We start from the raw sequence: 25,928 nt of genomic DNA, 5'->3' as shown, positions 1-25,928 counted from the left end.
AATTTTGTCAAAAGCTGTGTTGAAATCAACAAAGCATGAGAAGACTTTGCTTTTGTTTTGTTTGTTTGTTTGTCAATAAGTGTATGCGTGATTGGTTGTACGATATTTTGGTAAGAAGCCAATTTGACATTTGCTCAGAACATTGTTTTCAATGAGGAAATGTTGGAGTCGGCTGTTGATGATACTGCAGAGGATTTTTCCTGACGCAGATTCCACAGTAATTATTGGGGTCAAATTTGTCTCCACTTCTGTGGATTGAGGTGACCAGATGTTGGTTCCAAATATTGGGGAAGATACCAGAGCTGAGGATCATTGTAAAGAGTTTAAGAATAGCCCATTTTAATTTATGGTCTGCATATTTTATTATTTCCTTTAGTATACCATCAACACCACAGGCCTTTTTGGGATGGAGGGTTTGTATTTTGTCCTGTAGCTCATCCAATGTAATTGGAGAAGCCCATGGGTTCTGGTGGTCTTTAATAGTTGATTCTAAGTTTTGTAAATGATCATGTTTTTGTTCTTGGTTCTTTGTTATATGATGAAAAGGCTGGAGAAGTGGTTTTGGATAGATAGCTCTTTGTGTTGTTTGTTTAGTGTGTTCCAATTTCCCAGAAGTGATTTGATTCTATGCATTCTTCAATCACATTGAGCTGTTTTCTGACATGCTGTTCCTTATTTTTTCTTAGGGTACTTATGTACTGTTTCAGTGTTTCCCCATAAAGGCATAAGTTAAGGTTTTCTGGGTCTCTGTGTTTTTGGTTGGATAGGTTTCTCAATTTCTTTCCAAGGTTTTTCCATTCTTCGTATCTCTCTCTCGCACTCTCTCTCCATCTCTTTCAAAGGGCTGTCCCTTGACTATATTTTGTATTTATTTGTTAATCAATTCATCATAAGGCCATGATGTCATATCCTCCTGAGACCCAACAATTCATTTTTGTCCTCTCTAATGGACATTAATATTTGTTCCTTAGCTTTAAGGCCATACATGCCACTGTGTTAGGTCCTGGTTTACATTTGAGAGGACATTCTGGGCTTTTTAATGATATCACATGTGTCACCTTGATAATTTCTTATTTTTGGTTCATCTAAATGGTACCATCACAATTAGCACATCTTATGGTAAGTGTTTGTAATTGTGTAATTACCTGGTGCTGTAATGCATCATTTGTCCTGGGGCCAGATTCACAAAACCTTCTTAAGAAATTTCTTCTTAACTGCAATTTTTTCCTTAACTATAGACTTAAGAAGAAAGTTAAGCAAAGTTGCTATTCCTCAATAAAGTTCTTGGAAATGTTCTTAAGGTTTTTCCTAAATTTCTTCCTAAGAAAAAAGTTAAGAAGAAATTCTTGAAAATAATGCTTTAGGATTTATTCTTGGAAATGTACTTAACTTTAGGACAGCTAAACCCTTGTCTTGAGACGAATGGATACTTTTGTAAGCATGAACGTTTTCTTGCACCACAGACACAGTTGGCTACCGGATATTTAAATACAGCAAGAAATCAAATTAAACGTGCATTATCTAGCTACCTATTTATTAACAATATATTACAATATTCTATAAGTGTTAAATAGCTAGCGTTATCTCGTCAATTTGCAAAGAAGAACTTGGCTAACTTACCTAACGTTAACGTCGTTAGCTATGTTGTTGGCTATAATGTCGGGACGTGTTGGTTAACTAACACGGAACCCAAACCGGCTGCGTGCGTGCTCCATCGTGCATAAATGTATTTTGTCCCCCCACACCAAACGCGATCATGACACGCAGGTTAAAATATCAAAACAAACTCTGAACCAATTATATTAATTTGGGGACAGGTCGAAAAGCATTAAACATTTATGGCAATTTAGCTAGTTAGCTTGCACTTGCTAGCTAATTTGTCCTATTTAGCTAGCTTGCTGTTTCTAGCTAATTTGTCCTGGGATATAAACATTGAGTCGTTATTTCACCTGAAATGCACAAGGTCCTCTACTTGGCCAATTAATCCACACATAAAACGGTCAACCGAATCGTTTCTAGTCATCTCTCTTCCTTCCAGGCTTTTTCTTCTCTTGACTTTATATTGCGATTACCGCCACTGACCTTGTTCGTCTTTCAGTCACCCACGTGGGTATAACCAATGAGGAGATAGCGCGTGGGTACCTGGTGCTATAAACCAATGAGGAGATGAGAGAGGCAGGACTTGCAGCGCGATCTGCGTCAGAAATAGAAAGGAGTTCTATTTTAGCCCTTGGCATCGCAGACGCTCGTTGGTGCGCGCGAGCAGAGTGGGTGCAATAATTGAATAACATGGATTTCTACATTTATTTTGCGACGCTCGCGCACGCGACGTGTCCGGTCTGGGCAGCATGTTAGCAGCCGACTTGATGTCGGACCACTTATTTTTTACGGAGTCTCTGTCCTTTGCCATACCCCCGATGGCAGAGACAGACTTGGCCACTCTTGCCTATCCTCTCTTTTTGGTGTCTGCAGTGACCCCACAGTTTTCAAGTCTCCCCAACAGCAATCATTTCCTGGCTGCTATTTCCTCCACCATCACTTCAAGCTATTGTTTGCTGAAGTTTTTATTCCGCTTTCCTTGGTTATCCATTTTTTATTTTGATGTACAGTAGCTAACGTCAGTCTGGCTATAGTGTGTGTGTGTGTGTGTGTGTGTGTGTGTGTGTGTGTGTGTGTGTGTGTGTGTGTGTGTGTGTGTGTGTGCTGTCTCTTATACACATCTAGATGTGTATAAGAGACAGGTGTGTGTGTGTGTGTGTGTGTGTGTGTGTGTGTGTGTGTGTGTAAAGGGTCCGCGAGCCAACTAAAACATTTTTATTCTCGAGACATAAAGCAAAAAAATAAATGTAATAAAATGTAAATATCAAAATTTTATTATAGTGGGCCAAATCCTATCATCCCTGTCACATAGGCTTATTTATTAGTTTCAAGCACGTCACTAATGTCAATGCCACATAAGAAGATATTTACGAAGTTCTTAAGAAAGATATTTACAAAGTTCCTAAGAAAACTACGAGTTCCTAAGAACATTTTGAGGAATTGCATTTACAAACTATCTTATGAACTTATTTTTTGTCTTAAGCACCTTCTTAAGTTTTTTCGTAAGTAATGTTTTGCGAATCCAGCCCCTGATCTTGTTCACATTCTGATTGTGCCCACATTTTCAGAAATATGTTTACTCCAGTGGAGGCTGCTGAGGGGAGGACGGCTCATAATAATGGGTGGAACAGAGCAAATGGAATGATATCAAACACATGGAAACCATGGTATTAAAATGTGTCTCATATCAGTCCACCGTGTCCGCATTGTGACCAGATTTCCTGGTCCCTCCCTGTATAAAAAGTATTTGGCAGCTATTCTTTCAAAATAATATGTATTTATTTTAAAACAGATATTGATCCAATAAAAAGCATAGTTGGAGCACACCCAGATAAAATTGTTTTGTGTGGAGGTGCTGACTAACGGCGAATAAACTGTAACCTAGAAAAATAAATAGAGTCGCACATTTCATATATATAAACTCCCAGTAATGTATTGAGTAAAACACCAACGTTTCGGTATCACTGTGCCTTCTTCAATAATATGTATTTATTTATTTGAAGACAGATATTGATGTCATAAGTCAATCGTGCCACCTGGCAATGATTAGGAGGCGGGATCATGATGATTTAAATGGTTTCACTGTCCAAATCGGCAGGCGTTGCTGACTGCTGCCAGATTTTACAACGACAGAATATGTATTTTAGGTATCAACTAAGCACATATGTTATAGCGATCTGTCAGTCAATGACGTGTCACACAACCATTGGTTGATGCCCATGCAACGTCGGAGCAGGGGATCGTGACCAATGCGTGCCTGACTACAACCTAGGTCTGCAAGGTCCGAGCACAATCAGATCACAATGCTTATTGTAATCGTCTACACCTGTCTGAAAATGAGGGCACAATCAGAATGTCGACAAGACAAAGGATGCAAGTTAGAACCAGGTATAAACGGAGCTTAACAGGTACATATCTCAGGAATAGTTAGGTGAGTTTTCAGAGCAGTGTAATATTATTATTTTTCCACATTAAATAGAAGATTGTTTGTAAATGTCCTCTGTAGTCGGCATCAAGAAGCGCTATTTTTACCTACTGTCCCCATTTAATGTAATTTTTCATATTTACTATCAACCGAGTCCTTAATTAAGGCCACTACAGTTCGCATAGGCCTACAATAAAAAATGTATATAATTTTTTACCCCCAAAATTATTTGTAACGTTTTTTTCACGACAAACACTTATGTAACGCAGGGAGGATATTCTGCAGCTTTATTTGCTAATCCCAAATATTTGATCAACAAACGCGACTGCACCCTTTTTTATGGGAGCGAGTTTGGTGCGTTTTACATGACGTCATCAACCATTCTGCGCAAGGATTGTATTCAACAGAATTAGCAGCTGGTTACGCTGTATAGCCTCCAGTCAATAATAGTAGAATAAATGTATGGACGTTGGCTATAGCTGAATGGTAGGCTATCAACACAGCAAGGTATGTGATCTTGATTTTCAATGTAAATTAATTGCTTTGGTCAATAGGTGTTTATTGGCGGCTACAAGAATATGGAGAGGGCAGTCTGGTTCACATACGCTGATGATGTGAAGCGTTCTGTGTTTATTCTGGTACGGCGGCCGAATATAGCCGGACATTACATTCATTCACTCACATGCAGGAATCAATTTATTATAAGGCTTATGTTATGGCATTATCCTTGGCTATCCGATGAGAATGTCTTGAACAAGGTGCGTGCTTGCCTTCTCAGCGAGAGGCCTAAAACCAGGCACCTTATTATCAGAGGCTGCTGAATCGTGACAGAGTATTGCCAGGCCCTTTCGGGTGTGGACTGTTAGCCAACAGACTAGACTAGCATGATAGGTTGAGCCTTGTTTCATTTTGTTAAAGGTTATTGAATATCAAAAAATATATAGCTTACGTATTTCTCAATTAATAATTAATTTTTTGTTTTCAACTGTATCGAGCAAGATCGAGTCCCCAAACATGATACATTTTATATACATGTTTTTTTTTTAAAGGTACACTACTGTTCAAAAGTTTGGGGTCCTTGTTTTTGAAATATATATTTTTAAGTCCATTAAAATGACATCAAATTGATCAGAAATACAGTGTAGACATTGTTAATTTTGTAAATGACTATTGTAGCTGGAAACGTCCGATTTTGTTTTTTAAATGGAATATCTACATAGGCGTACAGAGGCCCATTATCAGCAACCATCACTCCTGTGTTCCAATGGCACGTTGTTAGCTAATCCAAGTTTATAATTTTAAAAGGCTAATTGATCATTAGAAAACCCTTTATGCAATTATGTTAGCACAGTTGAAAACTGTTGTTCTGATTTAAATAAGCAAAACAACTTGCCTTCTTTAGACTAGTTGAGTATCTTTAGCATCAGCATTTGTGGGTTCAATTACAGGCTCGAAATGGACAGAAACAAATAACTTTCTTCTGAAACTCATCAGTCTATTCTTGTTCAGAGAAATGAAGGCTGTCCATGCGAGAAATTGCCAAGAAACTGAATATCTCGTACAACGCCTGTATACTCCCTTCACAGAACAGCGCAAACTGGCTCACAACTGCGCAAGAGGACAAGTACATTAGAGTGTCTAATTGGAGAAACAGACACCTCACAAGTCCTCAACTTGCAGCTTCATTAAATTGTACCCGCGAAACACCAGTCTCAACGTCAACAGTGAAGAGGCGACTCCAGGATGCTGGCCTTCTAGGCAGTTTCGGGACATTTTGAGCTGTAATCGAACCCACAAATGCTGATGTCCCAGATACTCAACTAGTCTAAAGAAGGCCAGTTTTATTGCTGCTTTGATCAGAACAACAGTTTTCAGCTGTGCTAACATAATTGCATAAAGGGTTCTAATGATCAATTAGCCTTTTAAAATGATAAACTTGGATTAGCTAACACAACGTGCATTGGAACACAAGAGTGATGGTTGCTGATAATGGGCTTCTGTACACCTATGTAGATATTCCATAAAAAAGCTGACGTTTCCAGCTACAATAGCCATTTACAAAATTAACAATGTCTACACTGTATTTCTAATCAATTTTATGTTATTTTAATGGACAAAAATGTGCTTTCCTTTCAAAAACAAGGACATTTCTAAGTGACCCTAAACTTTTGAATGGTAGTGTGTATATAAAAAAAAATCCATTCATGCATGAAAATAACATAAGGATTGGGCTAATAAATGACCATTCTCCCAATCATTTTCCCATGACTGTCTAGGATAACAGGCGGGCAGCAGGTGCACTTTTCATAATGGTGTTGATGGCAACTTTGTTTTCACAGTAGCTACTTCTGGTTAATATTTGACCTCAACCAATGGGCAGGTAGAAACTCATACAGTTTTAGTCCACTGTCAACACCATTGGTCCAGACCGACCAGGTGAAGGGAGTTGAAGTTGGCCTGCAAAGCCATGACATAACATGTAACCTATGTTACAGGTAACCTGACAAAATGGAGAGGGGAAATTAGTGAGTACAAAAACACTCACCATATTCTTTGAATTAACATCACAAATGTACTTGTTTTTTGCCATATGGTTGATAAAGTAACAAGACTGACTGTTTCGGATGTCATTGCAGTGGTGGCTACTCCCGGGAGTATTTTGACCGCTTTATTGAAAGCCAAGACTCATCTGTTGTGAACAAGTTCCAGCAAAAGTACTGGAAAACCAAACAGAAGATCATCAAGGTCACAGGAAAGAAAGAGGACGAACATGTCGTGGCGTCAGACGCAGACCTGGATGGCAAACTGGAGGTTAGCTTCACAGATCAAATGCTTCAAATCTGTTTTGTTACTGTGCCATGAATACATTGTCATAGATACACAGACAACTGTTGCTCCAATTACCAAAGACCTGAGCGGACAATATCAAGTATCAACCTTTGTTCATCTCACACACAACACAGGCAGATGACTGTTAAAGATTTGTATAAAATGCATATATTTGTTGACTGGCAGAAGTCATTTTTCCATGGCGTTGTAGGTGTTTCACTCTGTCCAGAGAACGTGCATGGAGCTATTGAAGGTGATCGAGCAGTACCAGAGAAGAATCTGCTGTGAGTCTTTTCACCCTCACATCTGGCACCCACTTCCATCTCGGACCCAGTTACATCAGGATACCCAAGGTTCTTCTGGACCCGGATTCTGAAGCCCTGTTCAATCCTCTGAGTTCTACCATGTGGCTCTATCCCTCCTCTTCAGTTCTATCCCAGGAGGAGAATGAGTTGGGGCGGTTCCTGCGCTCACAGGGCTCCCAGGACCGGACCAGGGCTGGGAAGATCATGCAGGCTACCGGGAAGGCCCTCTGCTTCTCCTCCCAGCAGAGGTTTGTACCTGGACCACACTACCAGAGGACAGACAGACTGGATATTGCAGTGTAGATAGAGAGACAGACATGCAGGATAGTAGTCTCTCACTCTACCAGAGGAGACGAGACAGACTACTAGTGTAGCAAGACGGACATGTAGGATAGTAGTTTTTGGCGGTGTGTCCATAAGGCTAAGGGAATTTAATTGCCAAAATTATATAGCCTAATTAGCCTACTCCTGTCTATACAAATCCTTCAACATAGGCTACTACACCAGAAAGCATGATTTGGCCACAGAGGATCATTAGCTTCTTTAAAATGGGTGGCAGATAGACTAGCGGTTAAGAGTGTTGAGCCAGTAACTGAAAGGTCGCTGGTTTGAATCCTTGAGCCGACTAGGTGAAAAATGTGTTTAGTACCCTTGAGCATGGCACTTTACCCTAATTGCACCTGTAAATCGCTTTGGATAAGAGCATCTTCTAAATGTAAAAATATATAAAAAAGATTAGCTGTGGATTGTTTTAAATTGCATTGCCTTCAGTCGGAATTTCTGCAGCGTGTGCGGCAAATACCAAATAGATGATTGTTGAGTTGCGACTGTCAGTGAAAAGTAGCGGCCCAGCCAGGCATATTGCAATATTTGAAAATACAATCGCGGGTAAACATAGTTTTGAAAGCAAATGGCTATTGCTGTAAAGAGAAGACGATGAAAAGACTGTCTTTTAGTTATCAAAATTCTCAACTTAATTGAGCGAACAAACGTATCAGCACCAGCTGAGATCATCAGCTATATATCACCAGTGAGTGCACGTTCACTGATCAGGGCCACTTGAAAGTTTGTTTTTGGACAATAATTTCCTCTTCCGGGTTAGATTGACGTCATATTGTAAGTATTTGTGTGTCTCCTTCTCGTATATTAGGCCTAGGAGAAGGGGAGACCATTTTTTAAAATCTGTTTGTCGTTCTCAGCAGAGTAGGTTACCTTGTAATTTTTGTCGTATTTATAAAAAAGATTCTGTTTATGTCTCCGGTCATATAAAGTGTAGTAGAATTTCATGAAATGTGTTTATAAAAGGCCACATTTTTCCCGTGCAAAGAAAGGAGAAGAAACATATCTAATATAGCCTATAGCTCTACGTCACTACGCAGTCAGCCATGCATTGAACAGTCTTTTTTTGCAAACAGTGATTGAGTTATATTATTAGCCTAAATCAGGACTATCCAATCTACTCATCACATTATGACTAGTAGGCTATCTTGCATAAGTCTGCAAATGTGATGATGCATGGAATGCTACACTTATAAAGGTACAGTTCTATGGTGAAAAGTAGCTTCCTCAAACTTGAAACTCACACGCTGCCTATGATGGTAGTCTCCCTCTTACAGAGAAGATAGAAAATTGCGTCAATTGGCTCCTAAGGGGCAGGCTAGGAGTCTGCTGTGTATAGAGGCAAGAAAGAAAACCGCATACAGTGAGAGCTTTGTATTATGACAGACATAGGCCTGTACTGTATCAACTAGAGGTCGACCGATTAATTGGAATAGCCAATTTAATTAGGGCCGATTTCAAGTTTTCATAACAATCGGTAATTTTGGACGCCAATTTTGGACGCCGATTAAAAAATATATATATATATTTTTTTACACCTTTATTTAACTAGGCAAGTCAGTTAAGAACACATTCTTATTTTCAATGATGGCCTAGGAACGGTGGGTTAACTGCCTTGTTCAGGGGCAGAACAACAGATTTTTACCTTGTCAGCTCAGGGATTCAATCTTGCAACCTTACGGTTAACTAGTCCAACGCTCTAACCACCTGCCTCACAAGGAGCCCGTTACGCGAATGCAGTAAGAAGCCATGGTAAGTTGCTAGCTAGCATTAAACTTATCTTATAAAAAACAATCAATCAATCATAATCACTAGTTATAACTACACATGGTTGATGATATTACTAGTTTATCTAGCGTGTCCTGCGTTGCATATAATCGATGCAGTGCGCATTTGCGAAAAGGACTGTCGTTGCTCCAACGTGTACCTAACCATAAACATCAATGCCTTTCTTAAAATCAAWACACAGAAGTATATATTTTTATATACATCTCTTGCGTTCATTGCACGCAGAGTCAGGGTATAATGTAACAGTTTGGGCCGCCTGGCTCATTGCGAACTAATTTGCCACAATTTTACGTAATTATGACATAACATTGAAGGTTGTGCAATGTAACAGGAATATTTAGACTMATGGATGCCACCCGTTAGATAAAATACGGAACGGTTCCGTATTTCACTGAAAGAATAAATGTTTTGTTTTCGAGATGATAGTTTCCGGATTCGACCATATTAATGACCTAAGGCTCGTATTTCTGTGTGTTATTATGTTATAATTAAGTCCATGATTTGATAGAGCAGTCTGACTGAGCGATGGTAGGCACCAGCAGGCTCGTAAGCATTCATTCAAACAGCACTTTCGTGTGTTATGCCAGCAACTTTGCTGTTTATGAATTCAAGCCTATCAACTCCCGAGATTAGGCTGGTGTAACCTATGTGAAATGGCTAGCTAGTTAGCGGGGTGCGCGCTAATAGCGTTTCAAACGTCACTCTCTCTGTGACTTGGAGTACTTGTTCCCCTTGCTCTGCATGGGTAACGCTGCTTCGAGGGTGGCTGTTGTCGATGTGTTCCTGGTTCGAGCCCAGGTAGCGGCGAGGAGAGGGATGGAAGCTATACTGTTACACTGGCAATACTAAAGTGCCTATAAGAACATCCAATAGTCAAAGGGATATGAAATACAAATCGTATAGAGAGAAATAGTCCTATAATAACTACAACCTAAAACTTCTTACCTGGGAATATTGAAGACTCATGTTAAAAGGAACCACCAGCTTTCATATGTTCTCATGTTCTGAGCAAGGAACTTAAACGTTAGCTTTCTTACATGGCACATATTGCACTTTTACTTTATTCTACAACACTTTGTTTTTGCATTATTTAAACCAAATTGGACATGTTTTATTATTTATTTGAGGCTAAATTGATTTTATTTATGTATTATATTAAGTTAAAATAAGTGTTCATTCAGTATTGTGGTAATTGTCATTATTACAAATACATTTTAAAAATCGTCCGATTAATCGGTATCGGCTTTTTTTGGTCCTCCAATAATCGGTATCGGTATCAGCGTTGAAAAATCATAATCGGTCAACCTCTAGTATCAACACCGTACCCAGAGTGTTTGAATAGAAACTGATGACTCATAATTGAGAGAGTGCTATGGTAATCCATGTTGTTTCGGTAATGGTTCATAGGTTAATTTTTACTCATTGTTTGCTGCTCCATCTTTAAGCTTTAGTGACCAATAACCCAGTCAAAAAGTTTCAGGAGCCGAAAAAAAGGTGAACAGACAATCATCTTTCTAAATGTATCTTTTCGTCCAGCTGCTGCGCTTCACTCATCCACATTGTGTCAGCTGCACTTCATTTGGATGAGTGGATTTGTTCTCTGTTGATGAGTCTTTTGTCCCCCTCAGGCTGTCTCTGCGTAGTCCTTTGTCTCGCCTCTACCAGGAGGTGGAGACTTTCCGATACCGGGCCATCTCTGACACCTGGCTGACGGTGAACCGCATGGAACAGTCCAGGACGGAATACCGTGGAGCYCTGCTCTGGATGAAGGATGTATCCCAGGAGCTCGATCCAGACACACACAAACAGATGGAGAAATTCCGCAAGGTTTGGATACTCTCTTTAGATATTGGTCTCAGTCATATCAGGATGAAGGACTGTTTAAACAGTATGAAAACAGTCTGTGGGCCAGATTGATTAAGCATTTGTACCTGTTTCTGTACAAAGAATTACATCTAAATTTCATAGAATCAAACAGAAAATAGAATTGTTATATTTACCACTAGATGGTGCAATTTACTGTAAAATGGTGTACTTTAGTATGGAGCTGATTCATGGGAACTAGGGGAAAGGCATGTTTTCTTCTGTTTTGTGTTGGTTGCACTCTTGAGTGAGAAAGACTTCAGTTGCACCTGCAACATCTGTGTATTCTCATGTGTGATGATCATTATTCCGTGCAATGTTACGTGCCTAAGTTATGATCCTGTCTTCAGTTGGGCAATATTTAATATCTCTTCTCTCCATCTCAGGTTCAAGTGCAGGTGCGAGCCACTAAAACAAGCTTTGACAAACTGAAGAATGATGTCTGCCAAAAAGTCGATTTATTAGGAGCCAGCCGCTGCAATCTGCTTTCTCATGTTTTAACCACATACCAGGTACACCAGAATATCAAGGAGTGGTGTATGCACAGAAAGTAAAATAGCAAGTATTGCATAATAGTAATTGTTGGCTACAGCCTGGTGCTAATATGTATTTGTGTGTTTCAGACCACCCTGTTGCACTTCTGGGAGAAGACGTCTCACACTATGGCTGCCATTCATGAGAGCTTTAAGGGCTGCCAGCACTATGAGTTCTCTACAATCAAGGTGAGGGAGGCCTCTATCATATCTTAGATTTTTTTTTTTTTTAACTAGGCAATTCAGTTAAGAACAAATTCTTATTTACAATGACTGCCTACCCCGGCCAAACCCTAACCCCAACGATGCTGGGTCAATTCTGCGCCGCCCTATGGGACTCCCAATCACGGCCGGTTGTGATACAGCCTGGAATCGAACCAGGGTCTGTAGTGACGTCTCTAGCACTGAGATGCAGTGCCTTAGACCGCTGTGCCACTCTGGAGCCCAATCCCTCTGTAAGCTGTATCATCTTTGTCAGGATTTTGGAATCGGTGAATAGTCTGTTTTATATCTATGATATACTCAAAATGTGTCCGTACAGTGTTGTACTTTACATTAAGAAGGAACTGTGTGTTTCACTACAAGGCCTCACTTAGATGACAGCACAAGGTGTCGTTGTTAGAGTCATGTCTTGTGACATTGTCAGTATGTCATTCTTCTACTTCCAGAGCCTCCAAGACCCCATGGATAAACTGTCATCTCAGGGATCGAAGAAAAAGAGGGAGAAGAAAGTCAAAACAAAGACCGATCTTGAGGAGACTGCAGATGGCCAGTAAGTGGAAATCCATACAACGTGACAGAATTCATTTAAAGTCTTACATTAGGCTTCACAGGATCCTATACTGTACACTACATGTAACATGCTTTTTGTTGTTATCCATAGACTTATCTCAATAGATCCCAATGAAGAGTCCAATGAAGGTAAAGAACCATAGTGCCATTGTAACGCACACTTGTTCTATATTGATGGATTTAAGGCTAGATTAAATCAGATTCCCAACACCTGCATAGCTGTTGTGTTGACAGTGTCTGAGGTGGAACTGTGTTAGAGCTGTCAAATCCACAAGCGGCTGCCGGCATTATACCTATCATGGACATTGCCATTGGCTGCATGGAGTCCGGGTTAACGCTAAATTTGATTGAATCTAGGCCTTAAATTAAGTTACCATGCACTTTTCATTATCATCCTGTGCAGCTCAAACCAAGACACCTTCTGGACAATTCTTTGAAGACATTGACCTTAATAGACAAATGACAGGTAATATACAGAAGCACCACCTCAACGTGTGTCCTAAATGAATACCAGAGAAAAATATATGAACAGATCATGTGAAATTATTTCTTATTTTACCCCAAAAAACATATCAACTACCCATTATTAGGCCCCACTGCCCACCTCTAAATAACACAGTATTTGATTGGTTATTCCAGGGCCTGAGGATCTTCTCTCAGCCTTCTCTCGTCAGGAGCAGGAGGAGGGTGGAGAGAGGGACAGCATGGCCTTGTTGAATGAGATCCTGGGCAGCACGTCTCTGGATGAGGGCGAGTTCTCACAGGAGTGGCAGGAGGTGTTTGGTAAGGGGGACCAGGGGAGCGGAGCCACTAGTAGAGGGGGCCTKGTGGAACCCCAGCAGGAGGAAGACTCCTCCATCTTCCTCCCATCTCACCTCCTGGACCAGAACAGGAACAACCTCCAATCTTCTCTCTCAGGTCAGAGGTCAAATACTGTAGATCATACAAGACTGTTGTGCATATTTATGCATTGCTCTTCATTGAAAAACAAACCATGTGAAGCATCACCGTGTAGTTCTTCCAAAACACAGGATTTTGTGGAGAGAGAGCATGTACAAGATCATCCTTGATTAAATTGAGGAGAAATCCCTGACCAGAGTATGAAGCATGAAACAATTGAATCAATTTGTATTATTAGTGTAATTAAATTCAACCCTGTGGTTGGTTAGATTTTATGGATGAGCCCAGAAATGACATAATTAGGGCTGTGCAGTTGGCCAGTTTGTTTCTTCTCTCAGAATAAGTACTTCAACAAATAAACCTCTTTTTCACCAAGCTTAACTATTTCCACGCTGCGAGAAAATGGCCCTACATTTTTTTACTACAGCTGTGTAAGTAATAGGCACTGGCTATTTGACACTGGCTATTTGATTCGCTTACCCATAGCTAATTGCTCATCTCTTTCCATTCCATTTCTCTCTGGGTCTGGCAGCGACTACTACAGTAGTCCCTCATCTGTTTTTGTGTTTGTCTATATTCACATGGGGGCTAGTGAAGTGAACAGTCATACTGAAATATAATCTTTTAACCTCATGTGGATCTAAATGTATTATTAAATAAGTTTCCATTTCACACCACACTTGTACAGGGTACATACATACTTGTACATGCGTGAAACAGGACAAATATAAATAAGTACCCCTTATTTGACCTTTGAAATGGTTATGGACTGACAATTGTATTTTGGAGAACATACATGGATTTGGTGAAGACATGCAGTGTTCAATAATTGCAATATTCTTGTCTATTGCACAAAGTCAAAAGTTCTGTGTGAAAGTAATTTATTGTCTCCTGGATCAAGCAACGATGTGTATCCCCTCAAGATGGGTCTAAATCTGCCTCTCCCTTCCAGATTGGGCCACGAGCATTCCACAGCCCATCTCCCAGGCAACAGAGCAATCATCTGGAGCCAATCAGAACCCCTCTAGGCCAACAGCAGTGAGAGGTAGGATTGGGCCAAACGAGTAAAACCTATGAATAGAATTGAAAGGGTTTAGCTCATAAAAAAAAAAGCTGTGTTTCCAACAAGAACCTGTGTTTGAATGCTTTCGGAGTACTTGTTGGGTATAAATATTACCAGGAATAGCACAATGTCTGAGTCAAATGAAGCCCTGTATTAAACAAGACATTACTATTCAACATCAAAGTTTACAGTGTGAGATGGTTTACCTTTGGTTCTGATTGTACAGAGACGCCAGAGACCGCCAAAGACCTTTCAGCCTGGTTTAACCTGTTCGCCGACTTGGACCCTCTGTCGAACCCAGACGCAGTAGGCAGGAGTGGTCAGGAGCATGAGCTTCACAACGCATAGACCTGCGACCTGATTCGCGTCTAGGGATCCTACGCTATAAGTTAGCATAATGCACAACAAGGTTATGGTTATTTTGCTGTTAACATTGTTCTAGGGTCATCTCTCTCAACCCCTGTCCTACTCCTTACCATTGAGTTAAACAACAAATTGACCCTGGACCAGCTGTTAAGAATGCATTTACTGTATCAATCAATTGAGCTTGAAATCATGAATTCCAAAAGAAAACAAATGTTATGTCTTTTTATGTTTGACATGATTTATCAATGTTTATACGTTAAGTTGTCAGAGGGTAGATGCTTTCAACAACCAAAATATGTACGAAGGATTCAGGATGAGCTTTTTCAGAATTATTGACTTGTCATTCGGGTATACCTGTAAGCTTTCTGGTGGTGACAATGATGAGGCCTTTACACCCATCTCGACAATAGGAAAATCAGTATGAAAGGGTAAAATAAGTATCAGTTTTGTCTGATAGATCATACATTTATTGCATGTTTTGTGTATTCCTTATTTAGTTGTGTGTGTGATTGTACTCACAATATGTTATTGTTGACAATAACATATCTAACATTTGATTTATTTGAGATACCATGTCTTTAGGGCCTGGAATACATTTAAGGCGCGTTATAGAGCAGCACACTAGACAGCCGACAATGTATCTTTTTAAGAGATTTTCTCAGACGTTTGCAGAAATCCTATTCACGGTAACCACTGCACATGTCGGCTCAAGCGTAAATGACCTTAGTCTGTTCTATAGCACGCCTCAGATTAAATCCCAGCCTAGGTGTACATTTATTAACTAGCTGCACCTTTTCAAGTACACAATCTGTGTTATATTGCTTGGAGAGCAACCTGTGGAAGGGCGAGAATACATATGTTGTAATTGGTGACTGGTTTTAAGTGTGTAAACAATTAGAGAATGATATTTACATTTTATTAATTGAGTGCTGAAGAAGCGTGCATTTTGATTGTCAGTAAAAATGTTGCTAAATGAGACTAACTTATTAGAATTAAACTATTGCCCTTATTTACATTAAAGCCTTGTTTATTCCTGTTATGTATTGTTGCTTTATTTGAATGCTGCAAAGCTATGCTGTTCCTCTATTGTCAGGTTACAACTACCACAAGACTGTATTCTTCCTCTTTGGTTAATTAGCTTTGAATAGATATTAGAGAATGCACACATCCCACTATGAATCCCTGAGGCATATGCTGTCACTGTAGGCGTCCTCTGAACCATGAAACTAAACTAATAAGCCAGGTTAAGGGGTTCTAGGGCTCAATTCAATCCGTATCGCAGAAGTTCAGCGCTATAGCATGCTTAAAATAACATTTCTGATTGAGATGGTGAATGCCGTCTCTGCGAACGCAGGAACATTGCCTTTAAATTAAATGTGTGCTATAGTGCTGAACTTCGGAGATACGGATTGAATCGAACGCCTAGTCTCACGTGGCCAGCCTTCCAAAATCCTGTCTTGTTGGAAGCCTGGGCTTAAAAGGCTAAAGTGGTTCAAATACTAACATCTAAAATAATGTGAAGCTAGTGCTTTAAAAAACTGAGACAAACATGAAGTGTGATTTTAAACCTTACTTTATTGTAAAAACACAAGGTCTACATATAAAACATGAAATACACAGGCATGGAATATTAGTGCCGTACATGGCAAGCCTTGCGGAACTTCGAAAAAAATGTTAGTATGATTCAAACTAGTCATCGAGCAGCGGTCATCTTTACCGACAAAATATAGATCAGGTTTGAGTGGATTGTGTTGCATATGTTTTGCTTGTTTTTCCTTGAATTTTTTTATTTTTATATTAGGGGGTTTTAACGTAATGTACTGAAGATACTTAGGGACTGGATTCAATCCGTATCGTAGAAGTAATCGGGGGAGGTCCACGTTATAGCTCGATTTATATTTAAAGGCGACGTTCCCGCGGTACTTCCGCGACAAGGATTAAATCCAGTTTCATGAAATATTTTACTCCATACTGAACGTCAAATCAACACTAAGATGCACGCTTAACATTATCTGATTTGCTTTACATTTTATATAGTACTGTGTAAAATATATGGTGAATATTATCCCGCCTGGAATTAAGTGCTTTGAAAATATCTCATTAGCCTCAATGTTAATTCTGATTTTGACAGAATTATAAGTGTTTGTTGATTGCTTTTTTTTGTTTGTTGATTGCTTTTTTTTTTTTAAGTAACTTTCAGCTTTGCTAATTTTTTTGTTGTTGATGCATATTTTTTTTTTTTAGGGCTAGATTATATCAGATGCGCACTAGTCAACACCCGCATTAGAGCTGTCAAATCCACAAGCGGCTCCCGGCGTTATACCTAAAGCGGACATTGCCATTGGCTGCATGGAGAGAAATCCCATGTACCTTGTTTACAAGTTCGAACACTGGAATGTGAGATGTAATCTAAACGATTAGGCTGATAGAAGTTCTCATTATTTTGTTTAGTGATTTTCAATTTGAGCATCATTATTTCTATATAGCCTACACTTTCTCTTTCTGAACTTCTATCGCGAGTGAGACGGGTGTGGCTTCGTGAAATTGATCACAGGTGCGTTTGTTCACCGATTTGACAGCTCCAATGCAGTAACACCTGACGCCGCCAAAACTCAAGACACCGCTGGTTAACGCTTAATCCGATTGAATCTAGGCCTTATTTTGATAAATTTTATTGGTAAAATGTCATAGCTCATATTTAATCAATTTCATCACTAGGGAGGTTGAACAGGCTGTGAAAGATAATACTGCTGATATCTTGGAGCTACAATATAATAACCTCCTGAATGTCTCTTAAGCACTTGAAACTATCTTTACAGATTTCCCATGCACCAAGTTATCATTTCTAACGATGGAAATCCTTTAATATGTTGTGTTGAAAGATTAGAATCAGCACTTGTATAAAGACTATGGAATGTCTTAGGAGTAATGTCGTGAATGAACCATAAAAGGCAACGTCAAAGTTCATGCTTGAGTAGTAGTACATTCCAAATGACCTGAGTTCATTGGTTATTCAGGGGACCTGAAACATGGCTATGTGGGGACACTGTGCTTTGTAGCTGGCTGTTTGGTCACTTTCAGATCGTCTTCAGCTTTTTGTCATGCGTTTACATAAACTGGATTGAAACCTGAAATAATTGTAAACATTCAGGGAAAGGTGGAGCATTGTATTATAACTGTAGGACATCCCAATAGGGTTTTCAATATAAACAGGCATGATATTTTATATTAAAAAGCTTATCCATGCTGTAATATTGACTAGCAACACAGAACAGCTAAATAAGCTGGTTAGATAAACATTTTCAAAATTCAATAAAATACATGTTATTCTCTTGCCCATTGCTTAATTCCCTTATTTTTTTCTCAATTTCTTTAATTGATTTTGATAAAGCTGATTGCTACAGAACACAATACATGAAACAATTGAATCTACCCTCTGAATAGAAAACAAGTCTTTCTGGAGGATGTTGCCCGCCACACCTTTCAGAAGAGAAGGCTAGGTTAGTAAGGATAGGCCCTCCTTGCTGGCTAATGTTGCGTTAAAGAGCCATACTCAGCTAGCCTGGTTCCAGATCTGTTGTGCTGTTGTGCTACTTTTGCTACCTTCTATGGTCATTGCGACCATAGGAGTTAGCAAGACAGCTCAAACTGATCTGGGACCAGGCTAATGCTCATAAGCTGGACTGTACCTGAGAACTAGCTGGTAAGAAGGATGTGTGTAGTGGAGCAGGGATCTGTAGACAGGCCACCTGGGACCACTGCTGTGCTTGTCAGTTCACCTGTGTCTGTGTTAGTGTCTGGGCTCAGACTGTCTGTGCTGTTCTCTGTGCTTGTGTCGGTGCCTACACCTGTGTCTGAGCTACTGACCATGTCTGTGCCTATAGACGAGCTCCAGTTAGTGGAGGCCAGAGTAGTGGAACTAGCGGGTGTCATGGCGTCCTCGGGCCATGTGCTGCTTCTTCCATGGAGACCAGGGCTGGGTGAGGTTGTGGTGAAGTGGGAGGAGCAGAGGAGTTTGACGGGACAGAAGGCGGAGCCCCTGGGGATGAAGTTCACCTTGTTTTTATCTGGGCATGAAAAAAGAGGGAAGCCTCTGGAGACACCAGACCTGGGGAGGAAAAGTGAGGGAGAATGTCTTCATCTTTTTATCATCACATACCAAAGTGTGTATATGAAACACCTACAGTGAGAGAGTCCTACAGATGTAGGATCTTAATTTGATCGTGCCGTTGCAGGAGAACTAAATGAAGATCCTACATCTGTACAGTGGCACAAGGACATACACTATCAGACCAATTTAAAAAAAGAAACCAAAACATGTAACACTATGAAGTTGAGAAGCATTCGAATTAGAAATACCCCTCAACGTAGTGAAGAAGACTTACACCATCTCTTCAAACACTTTGACCCTCTCACACCCCTCCGGAGGCTCCCGTTTGAACATGTAGCTGTTGTTGGGTTTGGGAGAGGTGGCAAACTTGGGAAGGGGAGAGCTGCAGCCGCTGTCTGAAAACAGAATGGAACATATAAGCAGGTCAGTGTGGTGATCTTATGTTCCTATAAAGGAACGTGTGTTAGAGATCTGTTGTCTATAAAAGACAATGAGATGATTAATTTAATACGGCACAGTACTAATACAGCGTGAGCCATTTATCATTAAGCAAATCCTGATCAATGGACTCCTGAACAGAGGATGTGAGCGGAGCATGCCCAATTTGATTGGAACGTGTGGCAAGATTCCCAAAGGCTGGAGCGTCGGCCTTCTCGCCCGCTCCAATTTCGCCCCAGTAGAGATCACTTCAGGAGCTCAGGGCATGCCCGCCCCAGCATGCATTTGTAGTCTACTTGTGTGCTGCTAATAGCCACTTGCTTTAGCTACTGTTATGGAGTTCACTAAATATTTTCATAAAGAAACTGATAAAACACACAGGTACTAAATCAAGGTGACTTATGAGGACCAATAGCAAGACAGGGAGTGTGGTGATATAGTGTCCTTAACGATTGTGGAATCTGAAAAGACACTTATCCCAAAAGTATGATGGTGTACTTACTACGTGCACATGCTAAAAGAAAGGAATGAGGTGGGTAGATAACTATGTGCGTCATTATGGAAAGTATTTATGAACTAAAAATCAGATCTCTTAAACGTTTCGTTCATTTTTGTTCTATTATCTATACAATAGGCCATCATTGATTTTGGCCCAATAGGCCTGGCATATTCCAACGTTCAAGGAGCTTTCCGTTTTGATTGGGTTATTTTGCCTAAAAACTTTTAGGCCTACTTATAAAAATAAATAAAAAAACAACTCTGCATCTCTGCCCAGCCTGGCAAGTGGCCTAAAGGGTGTTTAGCATCCCCAGTGGCTCTGCAAGTGTGGAGAGGATATTCTCCACTGCTGTCTGTCTCTCCAGGCACCATCACATGAGCCTGAACCCACAGACTGGCCAAACTCCTGTTTCTAAAAATGTATTCAAAGGCACTAACAAGTAATTTTTCATTGAATTTGTATTTAATTCAAAGCCTAAATGCGCAATTTATAGACTATAATGATTTAATACAACGAAATGTTGTTTAAATGCTGCTCGCTTTATGTCCCTACCAGCCTATTGTGTCAAATTCGCAAATGCTTCACAATGTACTTCTTTGTAGGCTGTAGCRGTGAAATAATATAGCCTAAATAATTTGTTCCTTCTTAGGCTCCCTGTCTGGCTCCTGGTCTATTTAGAGTGTTTATATGCTGTTTAACATTCAAATCCTTATGGTTTGGTTTCAATACTTAAAAACCAATTGGTAGGTCCAGTTATTCACAAAAATAGATGGGTGTTGGTTAAATTGTGATTTTGATGAATGAGGTGAATTTGGAGCTGGATTTTTTTTCCTGTGAGCGTAGAGCGTTTTTTTTTGCGGAGCAGTAGGAAAGGACATGAGGCGGTGAGCGGGATTTCCAATCGCTCAACTATGTTCCTGAGACATGCAATGGCTGGAGACTGTTGAATGTGTGCATTGAACTACAGTAATAGATCATGCAAGTCAGAAAATACATCTGAATGGAGTACCTTTGTCAAGCTCTTCTGTAGAGCAGGGGCTGCCTTCTGGGGACTGGAGGGGGTCAGGGGTGAAGGGGCAGGGGCTGGAACCGCCACTAGAGGGGGCCTGGGTGTCCGTGTCACGTGTGTCACCGCCATTGCCGTAGCGATGAGGCTGAAACGGGGCGCGGCGGCCGTCCAACACGTCCAAAGCCTGAGAGGTCAGAGGTGGAGATGGAGGGAAGGATGAAGGGATGCGAGGAGTGCAAGAACTACAGCAGGGCACTATATAATTCCCAGTTGTTATTGATCATCATACATAAGTCAATTCAATGCATTCAGTTAATTTCAGTATTATCACACTGCGTGTAAACTCCAGTATGTGTGGATGTATTTGAATGACAAGCAGAAAAGAAAATCCCAGAGCAGATGATAAGCATGATACAGTATGAAAATGTTCAGAGCCCTTCTGCTTGTGCTGTAGGTAGCAGCTGATTCTGAGCAGAGAAGCTTGCTGCGCTGCAGGTTCGTAAAATATGTGTGTGTGTGTGTGTGAGGTTGGCGTGCGTGGGCACCATGTACACGCTTCAGGGAGACCCATTTCGACTAATCCTGTCAAGGTTTTACTGCCCTAATTCACACACAATTTACGGAGCTCTACTCAACTCTCAGCAATTTATTAGGAGTTGGCTTGTGTGTGTGTGTGTGTGTGGTGGTGTGTGTGTGTGTGTGTGTGTGTGTGCGTGTGTGTGTTGTGTAGGTGTGTGTGTGTGTGTGTGTGTTTCCACCTGTAATTCCCTGCTTCCAGTCCTCTCTGATGAACCACATTCTCCAGCTCGTGGTTGATGCCCTCCAGCTGCCCTTGGCACTCTCGATATGAGGGACTTTGGGCACTGGGATGTTCGACAGGCTGTGGAAACCACCTTATTCTGGAAAACATGGCAACCAAGGGTCGTGTGGTAGAAATGTTTATGTAGCTTTTCCTATGATCATTTTAAACAGACACTCGTCCAATTGTATGCTCTCCCAGTTATTTCTAGTGTATGATATTTGCTATGGAAGTTGATTTACGTTACAAAAGTGAGGTCAAACAAAATATAGGCTGTGATGATCTACCACAGGTGAAAGTCATACCATGTCAAAGTTAGTTTTATGTTTTTCCCATTTGGCTTTGCTTTTACAGTTTGCTCAGGATCCATTAATGAATGAACCACAAACACAGAGAGTACTGGGAACTGGGCATGCCCAGACATGTCTCCTCCTCTTCCTCTTTTTCATCTGTCTGGTCAGAATAGGGACTCGTGAACTAGAGCTCTTTAAATCAAATATATATATATATTTTAAGTGGTCTGACCACATTCATATGACGGGAAACATGCCTGAACAATTGCCTGAATTGTGACTGAACAATTCTGCACTACAGCAAAGCCACATTGTTGTTTTGGAAACACATGTTGCCTGAAGCAGAAACAGCCTGGCCAGGCTACCAAAACCCTAGTCTATACATTTACAATCAAGTATTATCCATAATAAGTACTGCATTTATTTAAGGTTGTACATGGTACAGTGACACTCCCACTGTGAATACAGCATTGGGGCAGACACCATACTAGTTCCATGCTACCATGCCCTGTGATCTGGGTGGCAGACACAGGGAGGCAGCAGTAGGGTATAACTCACCTGGAGATGGCATGTGGTGCTGGTGTGTAGTCCCAGCTGCTGATCTCTGTCTTTGCTCTGGCGGCTGACCTGTTTACTGCGCTGGAGCTGCAGCCTGAGTTTAGCAATCTGCTGGAGAAAGACAGGGGGTTTACCTCAGAGAAAATMAATGGTTCTCAATGGACATTCAAGGTAGCCTGGTGGTTACATACTGCATGTGCTGTGTAGCCAACACTTCTGTTGTTTCATGCCATACATGGCAGAGAGGAGTTGGCTAAAGCACAAATAGACTGGACCACCAGGCTATATTTGAGGTATAATTCAATAGAATATGCACTTAGAAAAGGTACAAAGCAATACATAAGGGATAATCAACGAGGAGCAATGCGTTCAATGGAAAATTATGCACGATGTGGAAGTTGTGCCACGAGCTTCCTCGGATTTCCATTGTTTTTTGTTGTTTTCCTCAGAACAGCATTTCTCCAGCATTCAGAGTGATTTGTCCACAGATTCAGAATGAATTTGAAAAAAATCTGTAAAGAGAGGGCTTTTATGGATATAGCTACGATCAAACATAAGTGAAGTCAAAAGGTTATTATGTTTCTGTACTGGTTATATAATCATAACATAATCAGTTGTATAATGCAGACTAAGGCGAGGTCTTTTAATGCTGATCTTATAATCCTGGCTATACAGTACACAGAAAGAGTATGTCTACTCTATAGGATGTACTGCCCTGCAAGTCATCGATATAGGTTATTATAAAGTCATCGATATAGGTTATTACATCCATAGAGGATATTTTACAACAGTTCCATGTCATCCATATAGGTTATTATAGTACAGTACCATGTCATCCATAGAGGTTCTTTTTAAACAGTACCATGTCATCCATAGAGGTTATTTTTAAACAGTACCATGTCATCCATAGAGGTTATTTTTGAACAGTACCATGTCATCCATAGAGGTTCTTTTTTATAAACAGTGACCATAGTCATCCATTAGAGTTAGTTTTTAACAGTACCATGTCATCCATTTGAGGCTTATTTGAAACAGTACCATGTCATCCATAGAGGTTCTTTTTGAACATACCATGTCATGCCATAGAGGTTATTTTGAACAGTTACCATGTCATCCATTAGAGGTTATTTTTGAACAAGTACCATGTTCATCCTTAGGTTATTTATGATACAGTACCATGTCATCCATAGAGGTTCTTTTTAACATACCATGTCATCCATAGAGGTTCTATTTAACAGTACCATGTCATCCATAGAGTTATTTTTGAACTGACCATCGTCATCCCATTAGAGGTTATTTTTGAACAGTACACATGTCATCCATAGAGTTCTTTTTTAAACAGTACCATGTCATCCATAGAGGTTCTTTTTGAACAGTACCATGTCATCCACAGTGGTTATTTTTGAACAGTACCATGTCATCCACAGTGGTTATTATAGAAGGGTACAGTGTGGTTTGTCTGGATTGACTTGCTTTGAGAGTACAGAATAGGAGGCAATGGTGCCAAGGCAATCCATATGAGGTTTCTGAAGATGAGGACAAACAGGGCAGTGTAAAGCTCAGTGTATTAAAGGGCTGGACCTCAGAATATGATATTATCACGATACTTAGGTGAGCGATACGATATGTATTGCGATTCTATATGTATCATGATTCTATATGTATTGCGATTGGATACTGCGGTTTTATTGCGATGGGGAAAAAATGAAAAATTGGTTCCAAACATGTTGCTCACTATATGTCTGCTGCAGACGGATAAGAGAAAACCATGACAAAATTAGTTTTGGAGGTAAAAGTGCTCAAAACATGTTGGCTCATCATTAAAAACAATTAAAATGATGAAGAACTTGCTATAGGATGATAAATACCAGAGTTTTGGCGCAGGAACACCTGACTAGCGCTAGCTAACGCTATCTTGTATTTTTMWTTTTTTTTWATCAATACTTTGAGTCAACGGTATCGATATAAAATCGACAAAAACAATATTGCGATACTCTACTGCCTTGAAACTCAACTGTGGACCTGGAAACCAGTTCCACTGCGTTTTCTCRCCCCTCTAATGAGGGACTGATTTAGACCTGGCACATCAGATGGGTGCAATTCATTATCAGGTAGAACAGAAAAATCCAGACCTTGTAGGGTAAGATTTTAATAGCCCTTCTTACTGTATTGATTCCCTCTCCCCCCATCTCTACTGTATAGTACCACTCACCGTTGGGTGGGAAGATTTGTCCTTTGGCTATATATGACTGGGTCAGCTAAAATATATATGTAAGACTACATGTCAAATCCAAATGTACCTATTGCTACTTTTATATGCTACAACGGGCGACTTAGATAAACTTAGATTATTAGTATCTTTAGAAACATGTACTATATGTTGCTATATGTTACTACATGTACATACAGTACAGTAGCATATCATCATAATCATGTCAAGAACAAAAAGAAACATCTCAACATAGTGAGAGAACATTCCATCCATTTAGTGTTTATCGCTCATCTAACAACAGGCCTATCTTATGTAAGTCAGTCCACTTCAAAASCCTCAATACKARTGTTTTGCTGATTTGCTCTTGAGCAAAACCCAGCAGACTGTAACACGCTAATATATGTGTTGTTTGCAGGAGGACTAGGCCTTTATGGAGATAGATAAGGCTCATCCTTGTCACTAGAGTATCAACAGGGCCAAGCTGAGAGAGGAATGATATGGCTGTTACACCCTGCAGACAAGTTCAGTGCCTGCTTCCCCTCTCAAAACAACCAGCCCCAACGAGATGCGACGGACTAGACTACAGAGGGAAAGGAAGGTTAAATAAAGACTGTGGTCTGGAAGAGCTAGAGAACTAATAACTCAATGTGGTCTCCAACTAGCCACTAACTCAGCCAGGCTACGCGCACGGAAACCAACCTTCAGGAGAATAATATTTAACTGAACCTCATATCCTGACAAATAAAACACATCTCAAGTAATGGCTGAACCTCAAAGCCCTGACAAAAACTTGTTGGAAGTATATTTGATTATGCACATACAGTGCAGCTCCAATAATGTCAACACTACAACTCTTGCTGGATGTTTTGTGACAGACCAGCTATTCTGGTCTAACATTAAACTCCTCAGAGAGTTATGGTGTTGAAATCGGTTACAGTATTCGATTACAAATAATAGGATAGCGCTCCTTACAGTTGTTTTGGCTAGGGACATAGGTCATGCAGAGAGTGTGTAGGCTAGGCTATATATGCTAGGAAGGTTGAGTGTGGCACCTACCTCTTTCAGATGGTCTGCACTACCCCAGGAGGCTGACCGCTGGTGTGGGCTTCCCTGCTCCCCTCCTCCCTCCTCTATCCACAGACCAGGAGTCTGAAACACACACACACACACACACACACACACACACACACACACACACACACACACA

General features: G+C 40.4%; 2 protein-coding genes across 6 annotated transcripts in view; one reads left to right on the top strand and one right to left on the bottom strand.

Annotated features, from left to right (window-relative positions):
- Positions 1 to 3,880: 3,880 nt before the first annotated feature.
- Positions 3,881 to 15,841, top strand: ica1 (islet cell autoantigen 1). 5 transcript variants are annotated; one of them, XM_070437258.1, is made up of 14 exons: positions 3,881 to 4,007; positions 6,520 to 6,549; positions 6,661 to 6,835; positions 7,065 to 7,137; positions 7,283 to 7,406; positions 10,914 to 11,112; positions 11,535 to 11,660; positions 11,772 to 11,870; positions 12,350 to 12,453; positions 12,565 to 12,602; positions 12,877 to 12,939; positions 13,113 to 13,391; positions 14,326 to 14,418; positions 14,663 to 15,841. In XM_070437258.1, exons 2-14 carry the CDS (start codon positions 6,533 to 6,535, stop codon positions 14,782 to 14,784), a joined length of 1,512 nt encoding a protein of 503 aa, XP_070293359.1. In that variant the 5' UTR covers positions 3,881 to 4,007; positions 6,520 to 6,532; the 3' UTR covers positions 14,785 to 15,841. The 5 variants fall into 5 exon arrangements, with proteins under 5 accessions (XP_070293359.1, XP_070293358.1, XP_070293360.1 ...); XM_070437257.1 differs by having other exon boundaries at positions 3,881 to 4,030; XM_070437259.1 differs by having other exon boundaries at positions 3,891 to 3,987.
- Positions 15,842 to 16,359: 518 nt separating this feature from the next.
- The window catches only part of LOC111958678 (glucocorticoid-induced transcript 1 protein), a 22,313-nt gene continuing 12,744 nt past the window's right edge, over positions 16,360 to 25,928 (bottom strand). Inside the window, 7 exon segments of the mRNA XM_070437261.1 lie at positions 16,360 to 18,910; positions 19,188 to 19,308; positions 20,860 to 21,047; positions 21,623 to 21,651; positions 21,653 to 21,691; positions 21,693 to 21,758; positions 22,510 to 22,620. Of these exon segments, the coding sequence (XP_070293362.1) occupies positions 18,499 to 18,910; positions 19,188 to 19,308; positions 20,860 to 21,047; positions 21,623 to 21,651; positions 21,653 to 21,691; positions 21,693 to 21,758; positions 22,510 to 22,620 (966 nt within the window). The 3' untranslated portion in view covers positions 16,360 to 18,498.

The sequence above is a fragment of the Salvelinus sp. IW2-2015 genome, linkage group LG35 (genome assembly GCF_002910315.2).
Source record: "Salvelinus sp. IW2-2015 linkage group LG35, ASM291031v2, whole genome shotgun sequence".
Taxonomy (NCBI): Eukaryota; Metazoa; Chordata; class Actinopteri; order Salmoniformes; family Salmonidae; genus Salvelinus; species Salvelinus sp. IW2-2015.
This window is presented reverse-complemented; position numbering and strand designations above follow the sequence as displayed.